The sequence below is a fragment of the Pararge aegeria genome, chromosome 22 (genome assembly GCF_905163445.1).
Source record: "Pararge aegeria chromosome 22, ilParAegt1.1, whole genome shotgun sequence".
NCBI classification, from domain to species: domain Eukaryota; kingdom Metazoa; phylum Arthropoda; class Insecta; order Lepidoptera; family Nymphalidae; genus Pararge; species Pararge aegeria.
This window is the reverse complement of record NC_053201.1, coordinates 8877835-8901350: the sequence shown is the minus strand read 5'-3', so window position 1 is coordinate 8901350 and position 23516 is coordinate 8877835. Positions and strand designations below refer to the sequence as shown.

The 23516-nt window shown below is 35.2% G+C and overlaps 2 protein-coding genes across 9 annotated transcripts in view; one reads left to right on the top strand and one right to left on the bottom strand.

Moving 5' to 3' along the window:
- Nucleotides 1–1196: 1196 nt before the first annotated feature.
- On the top strand, nt 1197–3652 carry LOC120633921 (distal membrane-arm assembly complex protein 2). 2 transcript variants are annotated; one of them, XM_039904327.1, is made up of 3 exons: nt 1197–1748; nt 3124–3551; nt 3585–3652. In XM_039904327.1, the coding sequence occupies exons 1-3, from the start codon at nt 1351–1353 to the stop codon at nt 3623–3625; spliced, it is 867 nt and encodes a 288-aa protein (XP_039760261.1). In that variant the 5' UTR covers nt 1197–1350; the 3' UTR covers nt 3626–3652. The 2 variants fall into 2 exon arrangements, with proteins under 2 accessions (XP_039760261.1, XP_039760262.1); XM_039904328.1 differs by having other exon boundaries at nt 3124–3652.
- A 7027-nt stretch (nt 3653–10679) lies between these two features.
- LOC120633625 overlaps nt 10680–23516 on the bottom strand; it is a 45051-nt gene continuing 32214 nt past the window's right edge. For 4 of the 7 annotated variants that reach the window (XM_039903883.1, XM_039903886.1, XM_039903885.1 and 1 more), the window contains exons 20-30: nt 23315–23436; nt 22885–23232; nt 22007–22138; nt 21188–21284; nt 20675–20772; nt 19507–19684; nt 17893–18029; nt 17233–17379; nt 15204–15391; nt 14567–14687; nt 10680–13015 (exon numbers count right to left, since the gene is read on the bottom strand). In XM_039903883.1, coding sequence (XP_039759817.1) covers nt 12960–13015; nt 14567–14687; nt 15204–15391; nt 17233–17379; nt 17893–18029; nt 19507–19684; nt 20675–20772; nt 21188–21284; nt 22007–22138; nt 22885–23232; nt 23315–23436 — 1624 coding nt within the window. In that variant the 3' untranslated portion in view covers nt 10680–12959. The remainder of the gene's footprint in view (nt 13016–14566; nt 14688–15203; nt 15392–17232; nt 17380–17892; nt 18030–19506; nt 19685–20674; nt 20773–21187; nt 21285–22006; nt 22139–22884; nt 23233–23314; nt 23437–23516) is intronic. The other 3 variants (XM_039903887.1, XM_039903888.1, XM_039903889.1) reach the window with 3 other exon arrangements.

The following is a 23516-nucleotide window of genomic DNA, read 5'->3' as shown; positions in this document are numbered from 1 at the left end:
TAAATCTTGGTATTTTCCTCCGTGTTTTTAAGAAAGCTGTTGTGCACCCTATCTATAAAAGTGGAGACAGATGTAGGCCTATAGATATGATGTCAAACTATAGGCCTATTTCTGTTCTTAATACCTTATCCAAAATCTTTGAGAAGATGCTAAATAAGAGGCTCCTTAGTTACATAAATCAAAATAATTTATATCAGAAAATCAATTTGGATGCCGAAATTGCAAATCAACCGAGGATGCAGTTTTAAGAGTATCGGAAAATATTATTAAGAACATTTATAATAAGTTAAAGTCCATTGCCATTTTATTAGATATTTCAAAAGCCTTGACACTGTCTCTGTCCCCAAATTGCTAACTAAGCTTGAACAAATTGGTGTTAGAGGTTTCGCTCTTATATATTTAAAAGCTATTTGACTGAACGTACTTAGTATGTTCGGATCGATAACTTTCAGAGTGATGAGACTTCCATTAATTATGGTGTTCCTCAGAGTAGTGTACTCGGCCCTACCCTTTTCCTTATTTATATAAACGCTATATGCTTGCACTTCCAAATTGTAAAATAATTACTTATGCAGATGATACCGTACTTCTTATTCAGGGTAAAAACTGGAAAGAAGTCCAATATTTCTCCGAATCTTCATTAAAATCGATCTTGAGATGGCTTCAGCTGAATCTACTTAATTTAAACGTATCTTAAACAAAATTCGTTTCATTTGCTTCTTCTTTACCATCCCAAGCACCGCCTACCTTCACCATTCGGACCCACTCCTGTTTTAATGACAATTATTATATTTGCAAGTGTGAACCAATTGAACGCTTTGTGAGCACCAAGTACTTAGGTGTAACAATTTATGGTTCTATGACCTGGAGGCAACATATTGACTCTATTGTTCCTTGGTTCACGAAACTTATCTTTGTGTTTCGGCGACTAAAAATTTAAATGCGAAATTAGAGCCAAATCAATGTTATAAATATGTTCTGGGGCGAGGCATTTCTCGAAAGAATCTGAAAGGAATTGTCATGACTATTCCTTTTCGTTCCAAGTGCAATGGTGGAACGAATTGGTGGGATAACGAGGAGGAAGCGTGCAAAATGCCTTCCAGTATTATATAATTATAATCTATGTTTCTGGCTTCAAGCCTTACAGGTTGAACTTACCACGAATAGACAATAGTCTAGTGTCACTGTCACATTTCAGTTCGTTTGCCAATCAATTGTCAGCTGTTAATTAATATAACCTCAACAGTCAACTGAAATGTAAAAAACATTAAATAAAAAGATTTACTACTTAATTATGTAAAGAAAAAACTGACAAACGATTAGAATAAAAAGTCTTACAGTGCATTAACCATGACTTTAAATTTGAAAACGCGCTATATTAGATATCTGTATCCAACCTGCCGCAGTTATTGCAATAACAAATCAATTTACGAACGTGATGAAGCTGGCCCGCAGCCGCGTAAAGTCCACGGTAATCTATACCCAGAATGGCGCCGGCCTTGGATTCAACGCGACGGGGAATGGAGCAGCAAACTGTCAGTTTTTGTGGAAAAAAGCCCAAGTATGCACGTACTTAATGCCATGCAAAAAATCCCCGATTTAACGGTGCAAGATGTAAAGGAATGGTGGGGACAGATGAAATTGATACAGGAGATCGAAAACCAAAGGTATTTGCCAGAAAGAGTTGCAGCTTTGGGTGTAAATTTAGGAGCAGTGCACTTTTTCACATATCGTCAGTGTGCAGTCAGGTAATTCAAATTCTATTACATGGAATCTCATATGTTCCAACACTAGGAATATTTTATGGTTATTCTTATTCCACTACATTGGTTAGCCCTAAACTGAAATGATGCAGTCTAAGATGGTAGCAGGCTGTCCTGTTAGGGTCAAAGCAGGGAATATGGCAGTAATATTAAACCCATACCCTAATCTGTTTCTACGCAACATTGTACCAGAATGCAAAATTGCTTAGCAACACATCTTTGTGGATAGGGTTGTAACTAGCCACAGTCAGTCAGTTTAGCAGTTTACAACTGCTAAATATTAAAACTCTGCAGATTGGATAGGTGAGGGTGACCAAAGTCAGGACTCTGAAATAATATTTTGTTAAGTCTGTTGGTTGTTCATACACACAATAAATACACCAATAATTTTGACAGCCGATTGGCGCAGTGAGCAGCGACCCTGCTTTCTGAGTCCAACGCCATGGGTTGATTCCCACAACTGGAAAATGTTTGTGTGATCAATGTGAATGTTTTTCAGTGTGTGGCTGTTCATATGTATATATTATGCATAAATATATTCATCAGTCATTTTAGTTCCCATAACACAAACTAAGCTTAATTTGGGGCTGTGTGTATTGTACAAAAAAAAAAAAGTAATAGTTCTCATAACCATCTAAAACATTCCCATTCAGTTTCCTTAGGGTCGGGAAAGTTATGCCTTTAGTTCCTCTAAAATTCTAGATTATCTTAACAAATAAAACAGGCTGTTTTGATCTAGGTTATAATACTTCAAATTAATTGGTGACAAGCAGGTGTAAACTTGCAAAACTCTATGTTATACAATTAAGATTAAGCTTAATTTGCTTTATAATTCACATATTTGCCTGGTCTTTGCTCGCAGATCTATGAGATAACTGTATACATTATAGCTAGGTGTATTAATACACTTAACTATACTGTTAGTACACTGTATAATATTTTTTCTTATGGATATTAGTATTTAATCTGGTATAATTTAATTTCATATGTATTCAATTAGTGTTATTGGTGTTCACTGTAGGTGATTAAAATAAATTAAATAAATAACAAATGAAGCTTAATGTTAATTGTTCATTCAACTAAGACAAGGAATAACTTAATACTAGTAGTCAACTGCGACTTTGTCTGCACCCACATTACAGTCCATGTGCAGTCCTTTTGCAATCAAACTGAAAAAAATACCATTAAAAACAGTTCAGTCTTCCTAGAGGTAAGAAGTTCTAAGTCTACTCTCATGAGAACTCCCTTATCTGCCTGTGAAAAACACAATAGACACATCAATAATATTTGTATGTACTGATTTACATAAATATCGTGCTAAAAGCTCCCATCCTTTACCTTTTGTAATTGTAATTTTCAGAGTCAAGGGACAGACCGAATGGATTGAAGGTGACATAACATCATTAAATCTCCCAGATTCATTCAGAGATGGTTATTATGTTGAATCTATTGACTGCACTAAATTTCATCACAATGGCATAAGATATGAAGGTCTACAAAACCTGTTAGGCTTAAGTTTCCTTAAATGGCTATCCTTGAAGAATAACAGAAATGTTGATGTTTGGTGTTTAGATAGAATAGCTGGACAAAATGGAAATAGCTTGGAATTTTTGAATATTGAAGGGTGCAACTTGTGCCCCGGTGGAGTACATGCAATTGCTAGAATGGAAGCGCTCAAAATTTTGGAAGTTAGTGATCCAGGTGACAATATTCAACTACAAGCAGCGCTGTCAATCCTTGAGCAGGAAAGGCCTCATCTGTTAATCAATGCAAGTACTGCAACTGAAGATAACGCAGAGTAATGAAATTAAGTTTACTGTTATAGATTAGTCTTGAAAGATTTATATAAGGACTGTACATAGTTAACATATTAAATTGATTCAAAAGTATATTTGTTGTTAAATTTTCATTACTAATTAATATCTTTCATATGACAACTCTAATAATAGTGCTTTCATGACATGTCATAATAATCATCAAATGAATTCACTGACATCATCAATGCTCTAAAAGTTATTAACTGGTATACAAACCTAATACCAGTTATATTTGTAACAGTTTGCAGAAAGTAGGATGTAGAGGCGATATCTTACATTATTATTTTTATTGCATACCATGTACTTCAGGTGATGCCTAACCTCGTTGGTCTAATGGTTAGTTTGTTAACTACGGATCACGAGGTCCTTTCGAATCGGGCCTATTATGGTAAGGTATCGTGTATTTTTAGTAACAGCCCTGAGTTCGGAACTTGGCGGAGGCCCCGTGCCTCGGACGTAAAGACTTTGGTCCTGGTGATTATATCTTACTGTAATAATAATTGTTAAAGCCCACCAATCCGCATTTGACCAGCGTGGTGGGTCTATGCACTAAAACCATCTCTCCAAAGAGAGAGACACCTGTGCCCAGCAATGTGAGATTAATAGGTTGCGGATGATGATCTAACCTGATAAGCTCAACGGAATAAAGGAGGACCCAAGTAGGATAAAAAAAACAAAAGACGATAAATGTTTTCGAGGTTTTTATGTTTTAACATAAGTTCGTACAATGATCCAATATGCTTGAACAAACTGTCCACATTTGTATGGGTTGGTTGTCTACCAGCACAAGGTGAGTTTCATCTTAGTGTATTTGATTACAATCACTAAATTGCTATTTATTGGTCCATTCAGTTGGATTCATAAACATTTAAAAAAAAATCTTCTCCTAGGTCAGTTACGAGTGATTACTGTTTCAGATATTTCTCTTAAGGTCATTTTGTCTAATTCAATCTAGTATACATTAAAATTGAACACTTAAATCTAAATAAACTGTCTAAACAAGATATTTACATGTATGCCATTTGACTAAAACAATTAGACTAATGCCTTATTTAGAAAGAAATAAATAACGAATATGAAATGCTTCATTTAAAATGTCCTTTTGAAATAATAGCAAATATTCTTAAAATACAACATTATATAACTTGTTATAAGCAACAAAGGTTATTCAGTCTAAAATAAACTGCCTATTACACTCTTTATTGACTGACAAAGCCTAGACTTCTGATGTTAATAGTATAATTTTAAACTTAATTCTGATATATTACAGAATAAACCATATTATACAGAATTAGCACTATTTCATAAATAATTTGATATTAGTTCTGAATATACAGAGTCAACACCATATTATAGACAAACAAACAATATATTATGGAGAGTGAGTGAACACCAAATTATAAAGTCTACAGTAAGATCTGAGAGTCAATAAGGCACTAGTAATATGCAGCAATAAGGTTTTCATATTTGTTATTATGCTAACACACTGAAAGACGTCCATTCAATTCAACATAACATACTAATAGAGACAAACTTAAAGGTATGGGACAATATTAAAGCAAATTGAAACATCAAACAAACAATCACAAGCAAAATATTAACTGTTAAATCATGTCATATTGAAATATTGCAACTAAAAGTTGATTATAATAATATAATTATTTATCAAATTAGAAATTAATGTTTATAACTTAGTAGTGACAGTAATAAATACTATTTACTGTCACTTTATAGAATATTTAAAAGAAGTGATTTATTTATTTAGTAAAATTGTTAAAAATCATGCCACAATATAAACAGAAATACTTGTAATATAAAATAAATCATCAGATGATAATTTTGCAGTGTGTGTTTAAATCATGTATTATTAAGGTATAGATGTTGCGTTAAAATACATATTAATAACATATTACCAGATAAAAATATTTTAAAATTTATTTTATATTAGGAAATTAATCAATTTAATATAATGTAAAAATTGTAAGATAAAACGGAATTAATAATGCCTATATAGAGTTGATAAGCACGTACAAGCACATCAAAAACGGAATTTTTAATTCTAAAGAATGTCTTCTCGTGAATTAGTTTACCAAAGTCAAAAAAAGGAACATTCAAATGGCATGTAATTTTATTCTACAGTTCGGTTAAACATAAAACTTTCATATGAGTACAACGGCTGCAGTAGTCCTACCTACAGAAATCCTTTCTAGAGTTGCGTACATACGCTTTTGTAAAATAATCAGAAAGGTAATTTTGGACCTGCCAATTGGATGAATTCAAACTACGCAATAAAACACAATCAAAAGGTACACACAACTGATGATTTTTTTAATTTTTTGAAAGCAATCGACTCAGTTTTCCACTTTACAGAAGACGTTTTATTTTTAAGTTATTAGATAGCGGATTATTAAATGTTGATTTTGGAAAATGGCAACTGCAGAGATTCTTACCGGTTTATCCTCAGTGGAATTTGAGTTTCCTATCGGTGGTAGAGCCATTACAGACAAATTTAACGATTTTAAATAGTCAGTTATGTGGACGTGCTTGAAGCAACTGACTTCTATATTTTAACTAAAGTTTAGATAACAATTTGAGGGATTTATCATATATACAAATTCTTGCCGGGTCCGAAATTCACAAAGCTTTTTTAAATATATATGTTTCATTCTGTATAAGTTGTAATAATCAAAGGATAATTAAAAGTTACTAGATGTATATAACATATTCAATATTAACTATATTCTGGTGTGTATGACAAAATTACATATACAGCAGTCAAAATGACCCAACAATAAGATTCTCCGATAGACCGTAATATTTCACAATGATCGTTTTTTTCCATATAGAAAAATTCGTACACTATTAAGTTCGCTCGAATCGAAATATAGCTATAACTATTAAAATAGAACTAATGGATTTAACCATGAGACATTATTAATTCGATTTATAAAATGTACATGAACTAGGCCCTCCCCAATGAGCCGTAATTATATCAGTATCCCCATGATACTTGAACGGTCGCAAGTATTGTATGTAGTACTGTTTTCCGTTATAGAAACACTTATGACATATGACATAATGAAGTTAAACCACCTTGCTTAAGTTCGTCATAACTTTCGTTTTTTAATCCCAGATAGTTGTTTAGCATTTCAAATGTTGTATGTTTTCCATTTTATAAATAAACCTACCAAAAGATATTATAATATAATAGTTAAACAACTTCATACTTTTAATAAATTTAATTAAAATTTCATCAATTCACATCAAATTAGAGCGCACAGAAAAATAAATATTACCGTTACCAAGTAACGATCCAATAATTAAAGGTTCCGATGTTACAAATATCTGAAAAACAATAAAAAAAAGAACTAGCAACATATTTTTGAAGTTAGATATTTGCTCCTGTCATCGGGAATTAAAAAACGCAATTTAGGGGAACGTTAGTAAAAAATGACCAGAGGTTCAAATTTCTAACAATAATTAAAGGTTCCGGTATTAAAAATATCTGAATAAAAAAAAAAAAATAGCAACATATTTTTGAAGTTTGATATTTGCACATTTTTTAATTGCATCCGGAATTAAAAAACGACGCCGGACGGACAAATTTTTGTCTGATCTGTCTCGATACTCAAAAGCGAGTCTACAGCGGCAAACATCAAAATACCTTCCAAGGACACATCAGTATATCATAATTATGTGTCTCTTGCTCGCTCAAAGTACTTATTAACCAAGAACGAGAAAGCGATACCGGAACAATACGATAGTCGGGATTCGGTCATCTATTTAACTGTATATGTATGTGTAGATATACTATATTATGGTAACAATAATAATAGTTGCAATATGTGCCAGCAATAATATTAACCAATTGACTATACAAAACATTGATGTCAATTCATGTGTACCAAAACTAAACCAAATTTAAGTTATATCTGTTTGAAGTGGCGTGCATAGAGATGCACAGGGTATGCAGATGATATAAACTGAAGAAAAGCTCCAGTAAGAGCTATAAAAACTGAAGGGTAGACTTTTTATAACTCTTTCAATGCATATCCTTAAGTTTTTTTGTAACTCGTACTGGAGATTCTTTTCATTTTATACCATCTTCCCGCTTAGTGCATACCCTATATGCACGCCACTGTCTGTTCGTAACTATCAGAAACCAATCATGAGTACATAAACTCAGGTTTATTGGGATCGCTCTATAACATATCGTCCCCTAGCTAACAATTCCGCGCAAGTCTAATTACAAAAGTTTTCGTGACACCAAAAAAAAAACATTTTATTCAAAAATCAAACAGATAATGAGCCCATTGATATTGCTGAGAAAAACTTTCATGTATATAATGAGATTTTTGTTTGAAATTATAAGTCATCTGTTTGTCTGTATTGTAACTTCTAAAAACTACGCTTTTATTTAACATGCGCGGTATTCTTAGTTAAGCGACGATATCATAAACTTACTCGAGCCATTTACTCTATAAATATGTATGAATTAATATCAGTTTATTTTAAACACCTGAATCAACATCATTATTTATTTTACGGATAAACGCCGAAAATTTCAAAAACAACATCCAAAAATTTAGTTTTAATTTTGTCAATACCAAACTACGCTATCAAAGATAGATTTAACAGTGCGAAAATATCTCTTACGTTATAGACATTAAATATTATTATTTTACTTTTTATTAATAAATTCTCTTCACTTCCGGACTCCTAAAGCAATTACCTATACGTAAATATATTAGTAGAAATATAATACATAATACGCCAGGACGAGATCATTTAAACAAAAATACAATTTTGTAACGGTTGCACAAAAAAATGGAAAGGTAGAGATCCCCATAAATTCCCCCCCAGGAATTTCCTTTAAACTTAATGTTTTTCATACAGTCACAGTGGAAAAACCTTTACGATTCAATGGCGAATAAATTATACAACTTAAAATACGCGTAGGCACATATAAACACTTGCATGGCCGAAATGTGTAGAGTACTTTTTAAAAAAATGCATTATTTCCGTTAGCACTGCCTACATAAAAGAATACCCTAATTACTTTGAGAGCCAGGAAAGCTTACAACTATAGATAATAATATAAACTCTAAATTATTTACATTGAGATTGTTAATGTATAAATATTGATTTATCTAATGTCGTTTAATGATTTGAGCTGATTTTCGTGAATCACGATCGCTTGATATAATATTATGTTTGAAAATCACTACAACTTACAGTTAGAAAAGACATATTAAGGCTTTGTATTTATTTAAAAAAAAAAAAAAAACTATCGTAACTTTTATTTCTTTAAAGTTCGTAATACAATAAAGTCGTATTCAGCCTGACGGATTTTTACGTGCGATTATCCATATTATCACTATTATGTAACTCTGCGACAGTGGGCTGGGTAAAGATTGCAAACTTTTAGCAACTCTAAAAAGAGATCTTACCTCACAATAAATTAATAGTACGCAACCGTACTGTAAGGAAATTGCGCGATACTGTGCGGGCACATTATATTGTAAACCAATCTAACCAGTTAAAAGTAGGGCAATTCTTTTCTTTGTAGAGAAGGCTAGCACCATATTTAGGACTTGTCAGGGTCTCTGTGAGTGTGAAAACTGAGTTTCAAAATTCTTCATACGAAATCTGCTGGAGCTTACGTCATACGGTTTTATATAGCCTTATGGATTGTGACGTAAGACACGTAAGCTTGCTGCATATCGGTCGAGGCCTACCTATTATATCATACAAATCATGTTGACAAACAATCGCCCCTGTGATCAAATAAACACAATAATTTTGTGGTGTATAATGGCGTTATATCTCAAGTTATACAGCATAAACATCAATAGTGTCATAATGATCCGAAACAGTTTATCGACGGTATTTTGTAATACTAACGTAAAAAATGAAGCAGTACATCAGTCGTCCAGTTAATTCTTCTCTGCGTACAAATACCCAAACTCTTATCAAAATCCGTCAACCCAAATATGACCTAACCGAACGGATATGGTATAAAAAAAATTCAAACCACTCCACTTAACTTAAATCACTGTACACAATAAGATGTTAAATTAAATAAGTAGATATCCATTTATAAAAATGTTTTTTTTTAAACATGTGGAAGACCAACATCACAACATAAATAGAAAAACGATACAATTCAATGACTTAAACAATAATCAATATGTCTGCACCAAAGTTATAATCACATAACTTACATTTTAATAATCTTTAATCGACCACGATATTGCTTATAATTTTGAAAAGCTTTATTTAAAGAAAAAAATAAGGAAAATAATTTTTTGATTCTTATTGCAAACCCCATCTTAAAAGTATAAAACAGTACGTAATGTTATTGCTTTAGCATTTGGTACTGTAAATGCAACGGTTTAAGGCTGTAATCTTTATAGCAAAACTAAACGCACCCCTTTTCACACTGATATTTCACCAAAATTAATAAATATTTATTACTCGATGCAACATAATAAAATATTTAATGAAATACTCCATCCATAAGTCCACTCGCATAAATACTAAAAATGAAAATCTTATATATCGACAATAAAATATTACATACAATTAAATGTATTGAGATCGTGCCCATATGAGTCATGTGCTAGCTATATTGAAGAAAGTAGAATGAATATCTATATCTTTTGGAATTTAAAACTTTCGTGAGTCACATTCTTATTGAAAAATATTATAGCAGCAATACCCATTGCGTGGAACTAAGAATCGCTCGACTTTTTAGACGTTACTGAATAAATACTGCTGACAGTTCTGCACCCTAGATCACCCATTATGCTAAACACGAAGTTGCCGGTAGTAAGCCGAACATACCTACCACCATACATACCATTTGGCCACGCTGAAAATAAGTCACGATTGGCTATCATTTTGGCAAATTAAATGGTGATATTGTACGTTATATATGCGCGACTCCGAAAGCAGTGGCGTGCATAGAGGGTATGCACAGGGTATGCAGATGACATAAAATCAAGAAAATCAACAGTAGGAGTTATAAATACTTAAGGATAGGCTTTTTATACTTAACTCACTTTACCTCTTACAATGCATACCCTTAAGTTTTTTATATCTCTTCCTGGAGATTTTTTTTTTTTATCATCTGCATACCCTGCGCATACCCTCTATGAACACCACTGTCAGAGAGCAAACTTCAGGATGGCCAAAGAGCAAAGGTATTTTATGCAACATCGCTTCACTTCGGTTCGAGACTTGCACCATTCCGTATCGGATTTATTCGTCGAGTTCGAACGAAGAACTTCTCGAGACTCGACTCGAATCGGCTGTGTGACTAGTTTCTCTCAGACGAATGGGATTAGTGCGTTTCTTCGCCGAGAGTGTAGTTTGAGTTATTCAAGGTCATCGCTCGCTCATAGTTCAAACACTCGTCATAAACCGACATAAAAGCTCTAATTCTAGTGTAGTTGGTGAAGAGTCGAAGTCGAGTCGATATGGTCGCAGGCCTTTAAGCTGCTATTCCACGAGTAAAGTGCGACTGGTGTGTGAAAATTCTACCAGAATCGCAGAATCGCTTAACGTTTGTAGCTTAGATTTTTACCAGATTCCAATAGCAGTCAGCAAAAGTCGAGCGAAATTTTACAACCACATTGAAAGTGACAAGAAATATAGTGAAATCTTAAACGCGGATTACAACTACCAAACCTAAAATGTGTCAATTGAAAAATACATAATGTGCATTATTGTAGTATGTATAAAATATGAAATTCATACAAGGTTAAGTGCGTTGGACCGATTTTGGAACCGAAGTTTTTAGAAATCAGAATATTTCTATTACAGTTGAGGAATTAAATAAGCCGAAATATGTCATAATATTGTTACGTTTTGAAATATCACAGCACGGAAAACGATTCTGTTTTTCGTTTCATTTTCTTCGGGCTTTGCATAAATCGGGGATTAGCCTAGTCAGTCACGAAGACCTATTTCTTAATCGGACAATTGCAAAATCGGTCGCACGCCCCAAATCTAAGTCCATCTCACATCGCAAACACATTCGCACTCAATCCAACAATTTTTATTTATTTTTTCTCGTTTTATATTTCTTAAATGTAGTTTTTATTTTTAATATTTAACATTATAACCAATTAGCGCGTTAAAATACGCTTCATTTAAATGCATCTAGGCATTTTTCACATTGAAATCTCACATAATTTTCTCAAAGAGATGCTGAACGAAACTTTTTTGTACTCATTTCGATCAACCATTCTTTGTTATTTTAAATAACTATGTCATATTAGGTACTCGTGTTTGAATATTTGTACCTTTACAACTCCATTGCGTAATTTTGATTATTTTGTATACACAGTTGGCTAAACCGAAGCCAGTATTACCCCCTTATTCACAAACATTACTATAAAGTATTGCCGTGTAGGTCATATACTACTGGCCAAAAATATTGTAAAGTTTGCTTTATTTCTCATAACAAAAAGATGACATCCCAATGCTTTAATTTCAGCAGTCTGTGCGAAGGCGGATTAACACACTATTTTACAATAAGCAGATAGTTGAATCCTTCACTGTGCGCTCGGGTCCACAGTGAGACATCATAGTAATGTATGTGCAAACAGGTGTTTATAGCAGCAAAAATCTTGATAATATTATACTATTGGACATTAGCTAATTTAAAATTCATTCTTAGCCCATATCACATAATAATGAGAATTGATATTGAATAATTTGTAATTGCACTTTGATTTACGAATCTATTAACACGAAAAAATTCAGTATTACATCAGTTTGTTACAATAGAACAAGAGTGACATACATGTCTAACAAGTCCATTTTATAAACAGACCGATTCCTAAAATCGGTTATGTTACAGCCCAATACCAAAAAGTTATGAATTGCCATCTCAATGGTGTGAATGTGATGACAAGGAGGTAATGCCAAAAACACGACAAATAAAACGCAAAGCATCCTTAACTTTTACAATTCTAGTCAGTAGTATTTCGGGCTGTATGTTTTCAAGTTAACTAACGTGTCAGTAACCTTATGGCTATCTGAAAAGTAAGTATCAAGTTTGGTTACAAATGTTAAATTACAGATACAGGTAAGACCAAACAAAGGCGCCCTAAACAAGCCGCAAACAGTGGCGTTCAAATTCACGAATCACAGGGCACGCTGATATGAACAAGACCTACCGATTGGTCGCAAACAGAACGCAAATTTCTATGCAGCAGCGGACGTGATTCGACTTAGTTCGGCAGTGCTTTAACGCAGACGCCGTTGTGACGTTAATTAACTGCAAAATATTAACGCTAAGGGCACATATGTAGTTTTTGTTTAAAGTTGTCTACTCTCGCACCATAATGGAGATGACGTATCCGTATCGCTAACTGGCCGTCGAAGTCGGTTGCAACGCAGCCGACACTATCGGAGAATTTACATCTGTGAACAGAACTCTCTTTCAAATTACCAGCCTTCTGGAAGGATTGTTTACATGCAAACTGAAAATCAGTAGAAATTCCTACTTTATTTTATTAAGTTCTAAAACGGCTTTTTTTTTCACTTTTTTATGTTTAAATCCTGGGGCAAAGCGTTTTTCTTTATGATAATTGAGTATCCTTTATCCTACAGGATGCAAGCTATATATTTGCCCAATTTACAATGGAACAAGCACTCGCATTTGTAATGCAAGTATTGAGAATGAAAGTTTTTCGGAAGTCTAGGTTATATAATTAACATTAATTAATTGCACATAGGTGCGTCGTAAAGTCAACATCACCGTGTCCTGGATAATGGTACCTAATTTCACAATTGCATTAGTAGGATTTTGGGGACAAAATGCGTCCTGTGTATTTTTTCTAGAGTGCTTTCAAAGGGAATTCGAAAGGGAAACTAACGTTTTTATAAAACCATAAAATAAATTTTTTTTTGGTTTTATAAAAACGTTAAAAACGACAAAAAAAACGACTTTGTTATACAACTAAAAAGCAAAAAATTCGTATTCCTTTTTATATTAAGTAGCAAGGAAAATAGTTCGTAGTTTTCTAAATTAAAAAAAAAACTCGTTCTTAATAATATATCAAAAAGAATGCTCCGTCTCGTTCACATATATTTATGTGATGTGTCAATCACTAGACTGCAACCGTCCACTGCTGGACCAAAGGCCTCCAATAAACGGTAGGGTTTGATCGCAGTAGATGTTAAAAGCGGCACCGACTTGAAAATTAGGTAGAAAATATTTATTTCTTGCTTTTTAGTTGTATAACAAAGTCGGTTCTTTATTATCAAAAAGATTTTTTCACGCTTCGACGGTGGCCATCGCCTATAAACAAAGCGACACTTCGCGAGGCATGTAAGGAACATTCCCCCGAGTGCCGCCCTGTGTCCATCAACCTGAGGCGTAGGTGTTAAGCCTCTTGTGCCCGTAATTACACCGGCAAACGCGCTCGACCGATTTCGATAAAATTTAAATGGGACCATCTGGAAAGTATGCCCTTTAAAACAAAAAAATAATTTTTCAAATCGGTCCAGGCGTCTTCGAGTAATCGGGTAACATACATAAAAAAAAAGATTACGATGAATCGAGAACCTTCTCTTTTTTGAAGTCGGTTAAAAATTAACCGACAAAAGCTAATATGATAGTAAATAATTTTCATTAGCTGTAGTTATCAAATCAACCGATTAACGTCCACTGTTGGACATAGGTCTTTTGTAAGAAGTTGCAAACTCCACTCCGTTTCATATAGTCTGACCACCAAATAAAGGGCTGAATTCACCGTATGGATACGGCTACGGCTACGTATGGATACGGCGGATACGGCTTTTGAAATAAAGAATTAGTGAGGAGGGCTTGAAGCCAGGCAGTCATTCGGACGTAAAAATATGCCAAAATCAAACAACACTGTCTGTCTTACAGTCGAAGAAGACATATTGTGTCCACCCGACATAACTTGGAATGTAGGCAAGAAGAAGATCGAAGAAGTAGTTACTCACTGGTAGGTGTGTTGACCTCAGAGTGCGGTGTCAGATTGGATTGCGCCATCAACTTTTGACGTACCTCGCGAATCTTGAGTTGCAAGGACGTCTTTGTTGGGAATATGTCTGTATGAGCCGCCTGTTAAAAAAAACTCGTTCTTAATAATATAGCAAAAAGAATGCTCCGTCTCGTTCACATATATTTATGTGATGTCTCAATCACTAGAATGCAATCTTTCGGAACCGACAGGATTTGAACCTGCGACTCTCGGGCAAATTTTTTTATATGCATTTTAAATTTATAAAATTGATAATTCCTCCAAGTGTAGGTAAAAACGCTAATAAAATTAGAAAATGTAAAAAAAAGCAATGTGTCATCTCTTGTTTCAAACGTGTAATATGGACCTTTGAAAAATTAGATTGAAACTGCAACGTTTCCTACTAGATGACGCTATAGTCGCTATAAGTCTGATGTGAAAGGCATATAGTAATTTCGGCATCGTCGGTAGGAGAGCCGTATCTTAATTGGTGAAAGCGCTTAGGCCGCGATTGCCCGAGAGACGCAGGTTCAAATACTGTCGGTTCCGAAATTTTGTATTTGCATTTTAAATTTATTATTATTGTATTATTATATTATTATGAACCTCATACAAACCTGGAAATGCGTGGTGGCCTGAGTGGTGGGGAACATGCCGTGGTCTTGGAACAGCTTCATGACGAGGTGTCGCCTCTGCTCCAGCACGCGCCGGTGGCCCGCCTCTCCCCGCGCGCCCGCACTACCCCCCGCCGCGGAGCACGGCGTGCGCGGGGACATGTCCTCCATGCTCTCAGCCACTGCGGGCACCGTAGTGGGAATGGACTTTGATAAATACTGTTGCGGAATTATTTTTAAAACTTCGTCAAAGGATTTTTACTAATTCCCTAGGAAAAGTTTTCCAGGGATAAAAAGTAACCTATGTTACTCCGTCATGCCAAAAATCGAATATCTACCCATTGCCGGCCAACTACAGGGCACTTCTTCTTCTCCTCCCACAAGAGAAAGGGTTAAGGCCGTAGTCCACCACGCTGGCCCAGTGCGGATTGGTGGACTCCACACACCTTTGAGTAATAGCGTAGTGTAACTCGAGATTACGAAACTATATAGTTTATGGGTCGAATAACGAAATTCTGAGATTAGACTATTTGATCATTTGCACTATGAATGTACGAAATTGCAAAAAATTACCGGCCCACTACAGGGCACGGGTCTCTTCTCACAATGAGAAGGGATTAAGGCCGTAGTCCATAACGCTGGCCCAGTGCGGATTGGTGGACTCCGCACACCTTTGAGAACATTATGGAGAACTCTCAGGCATGCAGGTTTCCTCACGATGTTTTCCTTCACCATTGAAGCAATTTAAATTTTAATTACTTAAAACGCACATAACTTTAAAAAGTTATAGGTGCGTGCTAGGATTCGATCTCGGCCCCCCGAATATTAAAAGGCTTAATAGGCTAGGGCTAATAAATAAAAAAAATAAGGCTGCCTAGTTAGGGCGTGAAAGAAGAACAAGCAAACAGTTTCGCATTTAGAATATTAGTTAGTATTTTAAATACACTTATACTATGGAGGGTAGAGGTAAGGAGAGTCATCTGTGTATATGAAAAAGTGTCGTCAAAATATATTAAATTAGGATGCCAGGACGCCACATTTGCATCAGGGTAACTCTTAAAAGAAGCGCCAATTATAAATACCGTACTATTTATTGTTTACGAAATAAAATCACTCTAAACGCACGTTTGATTATAATAAATCTGTAAGGTTATATTTACCACAATATTTTGTACAACGTAAGTTGTTGAAATTCTCAATGATTAACTACTTTAGTCGATAATGACATTAAATTTTTTAACTCGGCATACTTCAATTCATCTACGATTGCTACATTCATACCATACCCTGTGCATCCACCAGCGCCATTGTGGAGGATTTTTGAACTGTTATTTAGCGCAACAACTGGACACTTTTTCAACTTTTCTCCCATATAAGATGACTCTCCTTACCTCTACCCTCCATAACTTATACTCATAGTTCCTGTACCCAGTGGCGTGCATACAGGGTGTGCACAGGGTATATCCCGCATACAGATGATATAAAATGATCTCCAGTATGAGTTTTGAGCTTGAGGGTGGGCATTGTATGAGTTATATAAAGCCTACCGTTAATTTCTTATAACTCGGACTGGAGATTTCTCCATTTTATATCAACTGCTCGCTTAGTCCCAAAGATAGGTACCGACAAAAAGCTTCGTTCTAGTTTCCATACTACTTTAATATATTTACAGTGGCTGCAATTTCAAAAGAATTTTTCTAAACCGTAACCGAAATTTCCGAAAAACTCGTACATGCGTAGCTTAAATGAGACACGTTATGTAAGATTTTAGCCTGTTCATCGTTGGGCCATTAATTGGTAAACATTAATTGAAAGTGCCTTTTGTTATATTATAATTTCAACTTTAGATTCAGTTTGGCAATCTTTAGTTAAATCAAGATATACCGGCACGAAGCTATCAATAAAGCATGCTCGGTTTTATGTTTCTTTCGGTGACGCCACAATGAATTCATATTATGTTTTGGGATTTTGATTTATAACTCAGAAAAACCGCGGAAAAAGTCGACATGCTCCATCTAGTAAAGTAACTCACCTCTAAAGCTGTCGATATTGAAGTCCGGTCCGAAGAAAGTGTTGCCCACCAGTTTATGCGGGGTACCGTATGAGTGCGGCGTAGGCATTCCATTCCCGTTTATCACTTCCGCTTCGATTTGCGGCGTTACTACAGTCGCATCCTCATCTGTCAAAAGGTATCAAAGTAATAAAAAATACTTCAATTAACACCTACAATTTTCAAGGTCAAAATAGAAACTCCTTATTTATTTATTTATTTGCATTCATGTACATGTCTTAATACTGTCATGAGGTCCTTTCAGGGCGTAGCAATAATAAGTTTCTCCTCTTATTCGGATATCAACATCAACAACTCATGACCGGCCCACAATAAGGCCGGTCATGAGTTGTTGAGTTGTCCTCTCAGAATGAGAAAGGTTTTAAGCCTTAGTCCACCACACTGGCCATGTGCAAATTGGAGACTTCACCGTGAGAACATTATGGACAACTCTCAGGCTTGCAGATATCCTCACGCTATTTTTCTTCACTGTTGAAACAGGTGATATTGAATTGCTTAAAATGACTATTAGTCCAAAAAGGTGCCCCCGAAAGGTAAGCAAAAGTCTCTCCTACAAGGCTATCGCCACTTCATGTTCAGATATACAAGGCGCAATTAACGAAGTTCTAAAATTCCACTTACCCATAGCAGTTTTGTGTTTCTTTCTTACGTAAAGCTGTGGACTTCGTGGCACTACGCAGGCGCTTGGACTGCACGCCTCCGGCTTGAACTGAGGCAAGGTGCTGAACTTCTGCTCGAAGTTCACAGTCTCTAGCACCCTGATGGAAAAAATATTATTTATTAAGATTGGGAAGGTTACATAAATTCGTCCACTTTTATTACGGTTTTTTTAGAAATCCCGTGGAAACCATTTGTTTTCTTGGTATAAAGAGTAGCGTATGTTACTCTCCTTTCAAGTAACGAAAAACTTATGGATTCGCGTTACCGATGGCCTCGACATGCTCGTGACGTATATTATAATAAATATAGTTAAGTATGTACATATATGCATACGTATAGTATATATATATGCACTGCATATTATAATAAATCTATATATATATATATATAAAAGAAAGTCGTGTTAGTTACACCATTTATAACTTGAGAACGGATGGACCGATTTTCATTATTTTTGATTTGTTTGATTCCTGTTAGTCCGGAATAGGATAATAAGTATTAAAATATATAAGTAATTTCATTAGTAATAAAACACAACTGACAGCGCACGTAATGTTGTCTATGAACGTAGAACAATTGATGTGTGTGATGTGTTAGAGAGTTACATTAATCCGGAGTAAGATGAGTTTTACGTATTGTACTTTACAAATACATTGTGATGTAAAAAATATAAAGGCGAAATGAAATTCGCGGGGACAGCTAGTTGTATATACAATAATTTATCATAATCGTGTTTGACTTTTTGTATGGACAAAATGATGATATTTAGCGTCACCGATATTCTCGTAGCTGTGCATCTTCATCTACAGGTTAGCCTTTGACTGCAATCTCACCTTATGCAGTTTAAGATAGTGGCAGGTTAACCTGTCAGAGGTATGGCGTATTGCTTCCTAAAAATATATGTGATTGTAGAAGGCAAAAAACCACGTCATAGATCAATGGTGCCGATCGACTGAGGAGAAACTGTCACCTGTACCTGTTCCAATAATAATAATTGTATTTATTGAAAGTTATAAACACAGTAATTAAAATCCAAAGAAATAAATACAAATTTAATCTATAGAAATTGTCAGGTACAGGATTACTAGCCAAAGATCACGATCTTCAGCTTATTATGAGAGACCGACAAAAGATTATTCAATGCCCGCAGATCCTCCAAGGTACAAGCTATTGTTCTGCATGCAACACAGCACCGATGCAACTGAAACCTAGATAGGGAGGGAACTGGATTTTGAACGCGACCATCTTAAAACAAGATGGTACCTTAACTTGTGTTCACTGCCCTAGATCTTTTAGCGCAAAGAAAGTGAACTACGTTCATATGAGGGCGCCCTTTTAACAATACCGAAGTCTAAATCGGCATGGGATTATTGTCCTATGCACAAGATTATTTTTATTAGATGTATTTCTGGTGTAAAAGGTATCCTTCGTCCATCTACAGGATATTTGCCTTTGATAATCAAAGTCGGTGCAATTGTCGAGCTAATTATAGGTACAATTTTTTTTGCATCAAACGTACGTTTGATATAGACTGATGCAAAATAACATTTATAAAAGTTTATAGAGTACGCTTACTTGTCCCGACCGTCCTCGTTACCCTTCTTGAAGAGGCACTTCTTCGACAAGGGACTCGGCAGGTTTTCCATCTTCTTGGGTGATTGAAGCGGTTCTGGAATCTCATGCGGTGTGGTCGGTCCACTCTCAGAACGCGGGATGTTGGGTTCGCAACTGCCGGCCGAGCCAGTTGATGTACCTTTACAGAGTTTAATAACCATTAACTACTAAATATAATTAAATATGACATGACATTTTATTAACTATGACAAGTTTTTTTTCGAGCTCAATGTTTTGGCAATATTAAGTCAATTTTTTTTTTCAATAGCTTTAGGTACATAGATATGGGCGCAAATCGCCACCTGTCGGCAATAATTGGCGACTATTGATATTTACGTTTTAGTTTATCGTTAAAGTGAATATTTTATTATAAAAATATCTGAAATATATCGGATTTAAATTCAAATAGTTATTTGTAAACATGAAACCGCTACTTATTAGGGCCTGATATTTAATAGACACTGTTTTGACTGTTTGAATGTTTTAAAGATGTTTGATGTTCCATTTATTGTTAAACTACTTTATTTACTGTGGAAATGTTCAAATTAATATCTTATAGAATTAATATCATTATTCTGTATCAAACTTTATTATTTTATGCAATAAGTCTTTCTTTAATTCATTTTAAATCTGGCCTGCAGCGCCATCTTTAGACTGACTAATGTTTGTTGCAATTAAATGAACAAATCTCTGTATTATATAAATGATTAATCATTTTAAGTAATTTAAATTGATTAAACATTTATTATAAATATTAAGGAATATTTTAAGAATTATTTTGCAGTACCTAATTTTATTTGTTTGTTTCAAAAGAAGTTGTATTTGCTATATCCGTTTTAGCCATTGTAAGGAAACTATAAAAGCGTTTAATTTATGTAAATCGTCTCTGTTCTATACTAGCAATTGTGCGAAAATAAACTACGTGATATTTTGTGAGTTATTTTATTATAATGGACACCGAGCGTGAAAACCCTGGCGTATCGCCGACATAGACTTAATATGACAGCCACAGATTTATTATGATACTGCGTGTGGACCAGCCACAGTGGCTACACCGCTTTATCTTTAGGACATAAACATTATTACCTTAAAGTTTTCGTTAAACTTTCAAGATATAAAACTTACGTACCTCGACTGAGTCTCTTCTGTAAAGGTGCTCTGCCAAGTTGAGCTGGAGTAGGTGCGAGAGGGAATGGACGGGCCTCTTCTATCGGCGTGTCCCATTGCCTGCGAAAACATTAAAGAGTTATATTCTGTTAATTGTACAAAAAAACGTAGTTCGTAACATTCATATTTAAAAAAGTGCGTGCAGTTACCTACTATACGTAATAGAAGTGAAACTCCTTAAATAATCTTTATTTAAAATCATATGATTTAATGACGTGTTATCTCTATTTCTGCGTGTGATGGTGACAATGCGGACTATAGCTATATTTCTCCTCTCTACTATATTTTCTCTCATGTACTAACGAAATTTGCCTAAATGTGACCTTGCGATATCTTTTATTGAGAGTGTAATTTCAAGGTCACATTTATTCTCGTCTATAAAAAGCCCAATCGCCGTCTAGAAAACTTTACTTTAAAATCAAGTACATAATTTGGTTATAAACCTTGTTTTAGAATTTTACAGTACAGTACTCACGTCGTATTTGTCTTTGGCACTGTGTGGTTATTACTTTGCGACACTATCACAGATTGTCCACTTTGTACGTTTTGACTGTTCTTATTAATATCAGCCTCTGAAAAAAATAAAAAAAATCATCGTTAAAAAACCTGATATGAAGAGAACATTGTGGCAACTTTAGACTATATCACTCTCCAGTGTCTATATTGGATCTCTATGAAAATAAAAACCCATTCTGTTGCTCAGTGGCATCTTATTTGCAGAACAAACCAAGGAACTTATGGTAGTATGCCTAATATATTATTAAACTACCGGACCCGGCCGACATCGTCCTACCAGTTAAAGCAACGCCCCGTACCCGGTCCAATTGTTTACAAGCCATCCAGCAACCCATTTAAATATACACACAACAAAATCGGTCCAGCCGTTTAGGAAGAGTTTTTTTCTATTTCCATATATTCCAATCTATGCAGCTGTTATTATTTAAGAAGAACCAGTCTAAGAGTATTAAAAATAAAAAATAAAAATGGAAGAAATCGGCCAAGTTGTTGTCAAGTTGTGGCGTGGTTCATTCTGAGAATTCCGTACACAAGAATAAAACGGGACCCTATTACTGAGACTCCACTGTCCGTCCGTCTGTCACCAGGGGTTATCTCCAGAAACGTGATGCTTGACAGTTGAAATTTTCACAGATGATGAATTTCTGTTGCCGCTATATATAACAAATATTAAAAACAATACAACAGACATAATTTTTCTGAAGTACGGGACCCTTCGTTCGCCAGTCGGCCTCGCATTTAGTCGGTATATTATATATCTAGATTAAAGATTACTAACCTGTGGCAAAAGGCACGTAGAGCCTCTGTAACTGGACGCAGTGTAGTGGCTGAGAGTCACTTGGCTGGCTGTCTGCTTGGCTGGTCTTTATTACAAGATTACCAGATGCGTCCAACGATAAGGTGATTGGGCCTGTGGACACAAAATTTAACTTTGATTAAACTACATATTAGAAGCACTGGGGATCGGAAACTTTGGAAGATATTTGGAAGTATTTTATTGTACACCACAAAAAATACAGAAAATAAAGTTGAAACAATCTTTCACAATGCATACAATTTGGCAGCCTTATCGCTAAATAGATATTTCTTCCAGGCAACTAATGCCGTAAGAATCGGAATGTCGTTCAGAATTTGTTTAGGAATTACTTAATAGCTCGGATAAATTACCCAATTTATCATCCTCATCAACCCATTACCGACCCACTACAGGGCACGGGTCTCCTCTTAGAATGAGAAGGATTTAGGCCGTAGACTGCTACGCCGGCCAAGTGCGGTTTGGTAGACTTCTAACACCATTAAGAACATTATGGAGAACTCTCAGGCATGCTGGTTTCCTGGTGATGTTTTCCTTCACCGTTTAAAGCCAACGATATGTAAATTGCTTAAATTAAAACGCACATAACTCCGTGAAGTCAGTGGTGCGGGCTGGGCTTGAACTCGGTCGCCACGCAAGGAAAGCCGAAGCCTTACCCACTCGGCTATCATCGCAATTAATAAAAATACTTTAAGATATAATTTATTGAAATATAAATAATTATAATACACACACAGACAATATTATGTCAATACAACCCGTATTGACATAATATTGTCTGTAATACCGAATATTGTCTATAATATGACTATAACCGAAAACGTATACAAAGAGTCAATTACCTGTAGAATTGTCCCCAATATTTCTCTTGACCAACGTGACGCTTTTCAGAAGTGTGTTATTTAGTGATGTTGTCGTTGGAGTGCTCGACATCGATGCGCCGGGCATCGAAAGCGAGCTCGCCAACACTTGCACACCACTAGTGGTGGGGCTTATTATCGATGCTATGGCGTTATCAAGTGCTTCTTGCGTCGTAAGATTCGGCGTGCTTAGCGATATACCCTGGACACTATTGGTGAGACTCTGCGTGTTTGCCGATAGAGATTGGCTTGGATGGGGCGAACTTGGTACGTGGTTCATAGTTGGCTTGTTGAGTGACGTAAACGCAGTCCATTGTCTATGGTTATCACCTGTAAACAAACGTAAATTGAGACGTCAAGTGTCGTTTGAATGATGTCGGATAGAATATCGAAACTATTTAACTTAGCTTACAAAATAAATTACCAGTATCAGCGTGTGTTGATTTAAACGCACCGCCAGTGGGTTGGAACACTTTTGAACCACCAGGACTCGACGCTGTGATTCCTCCAAGTAGATTATCGGATGATCCAGCCCTAAACAAATTGTTGATATTAGTATACAACGTGTAACAGAATTATGAAGTAATATTGAATAATACTTAAATATATTTCAT

Excerpts from the sequence above, each read along its gene's own strand:
- LOC120633921 (XM_039904327.1), top strand. The coding sequence starts at position 1,351 with ATGACTTTAAATTTGAAAACGCGCTATATTAGATATCTGTATCCAACC. Across the intron at positions 1,749-3,123 it reads TATCGTCAGTGTGCAGTCAG|AGTCAAGGGACAGACCGAAT; the intron begins GTAATTCAAATT and ends TGTAATTTTCAG. Across the intron at positions 3,552-3,584 it reads TGCAAGTACTGCAACTGAAG|ATAGATTAGTCTTGAAAGAT; the intron begins ATAACGCAGAGT and ends AAGTTTACTGTT.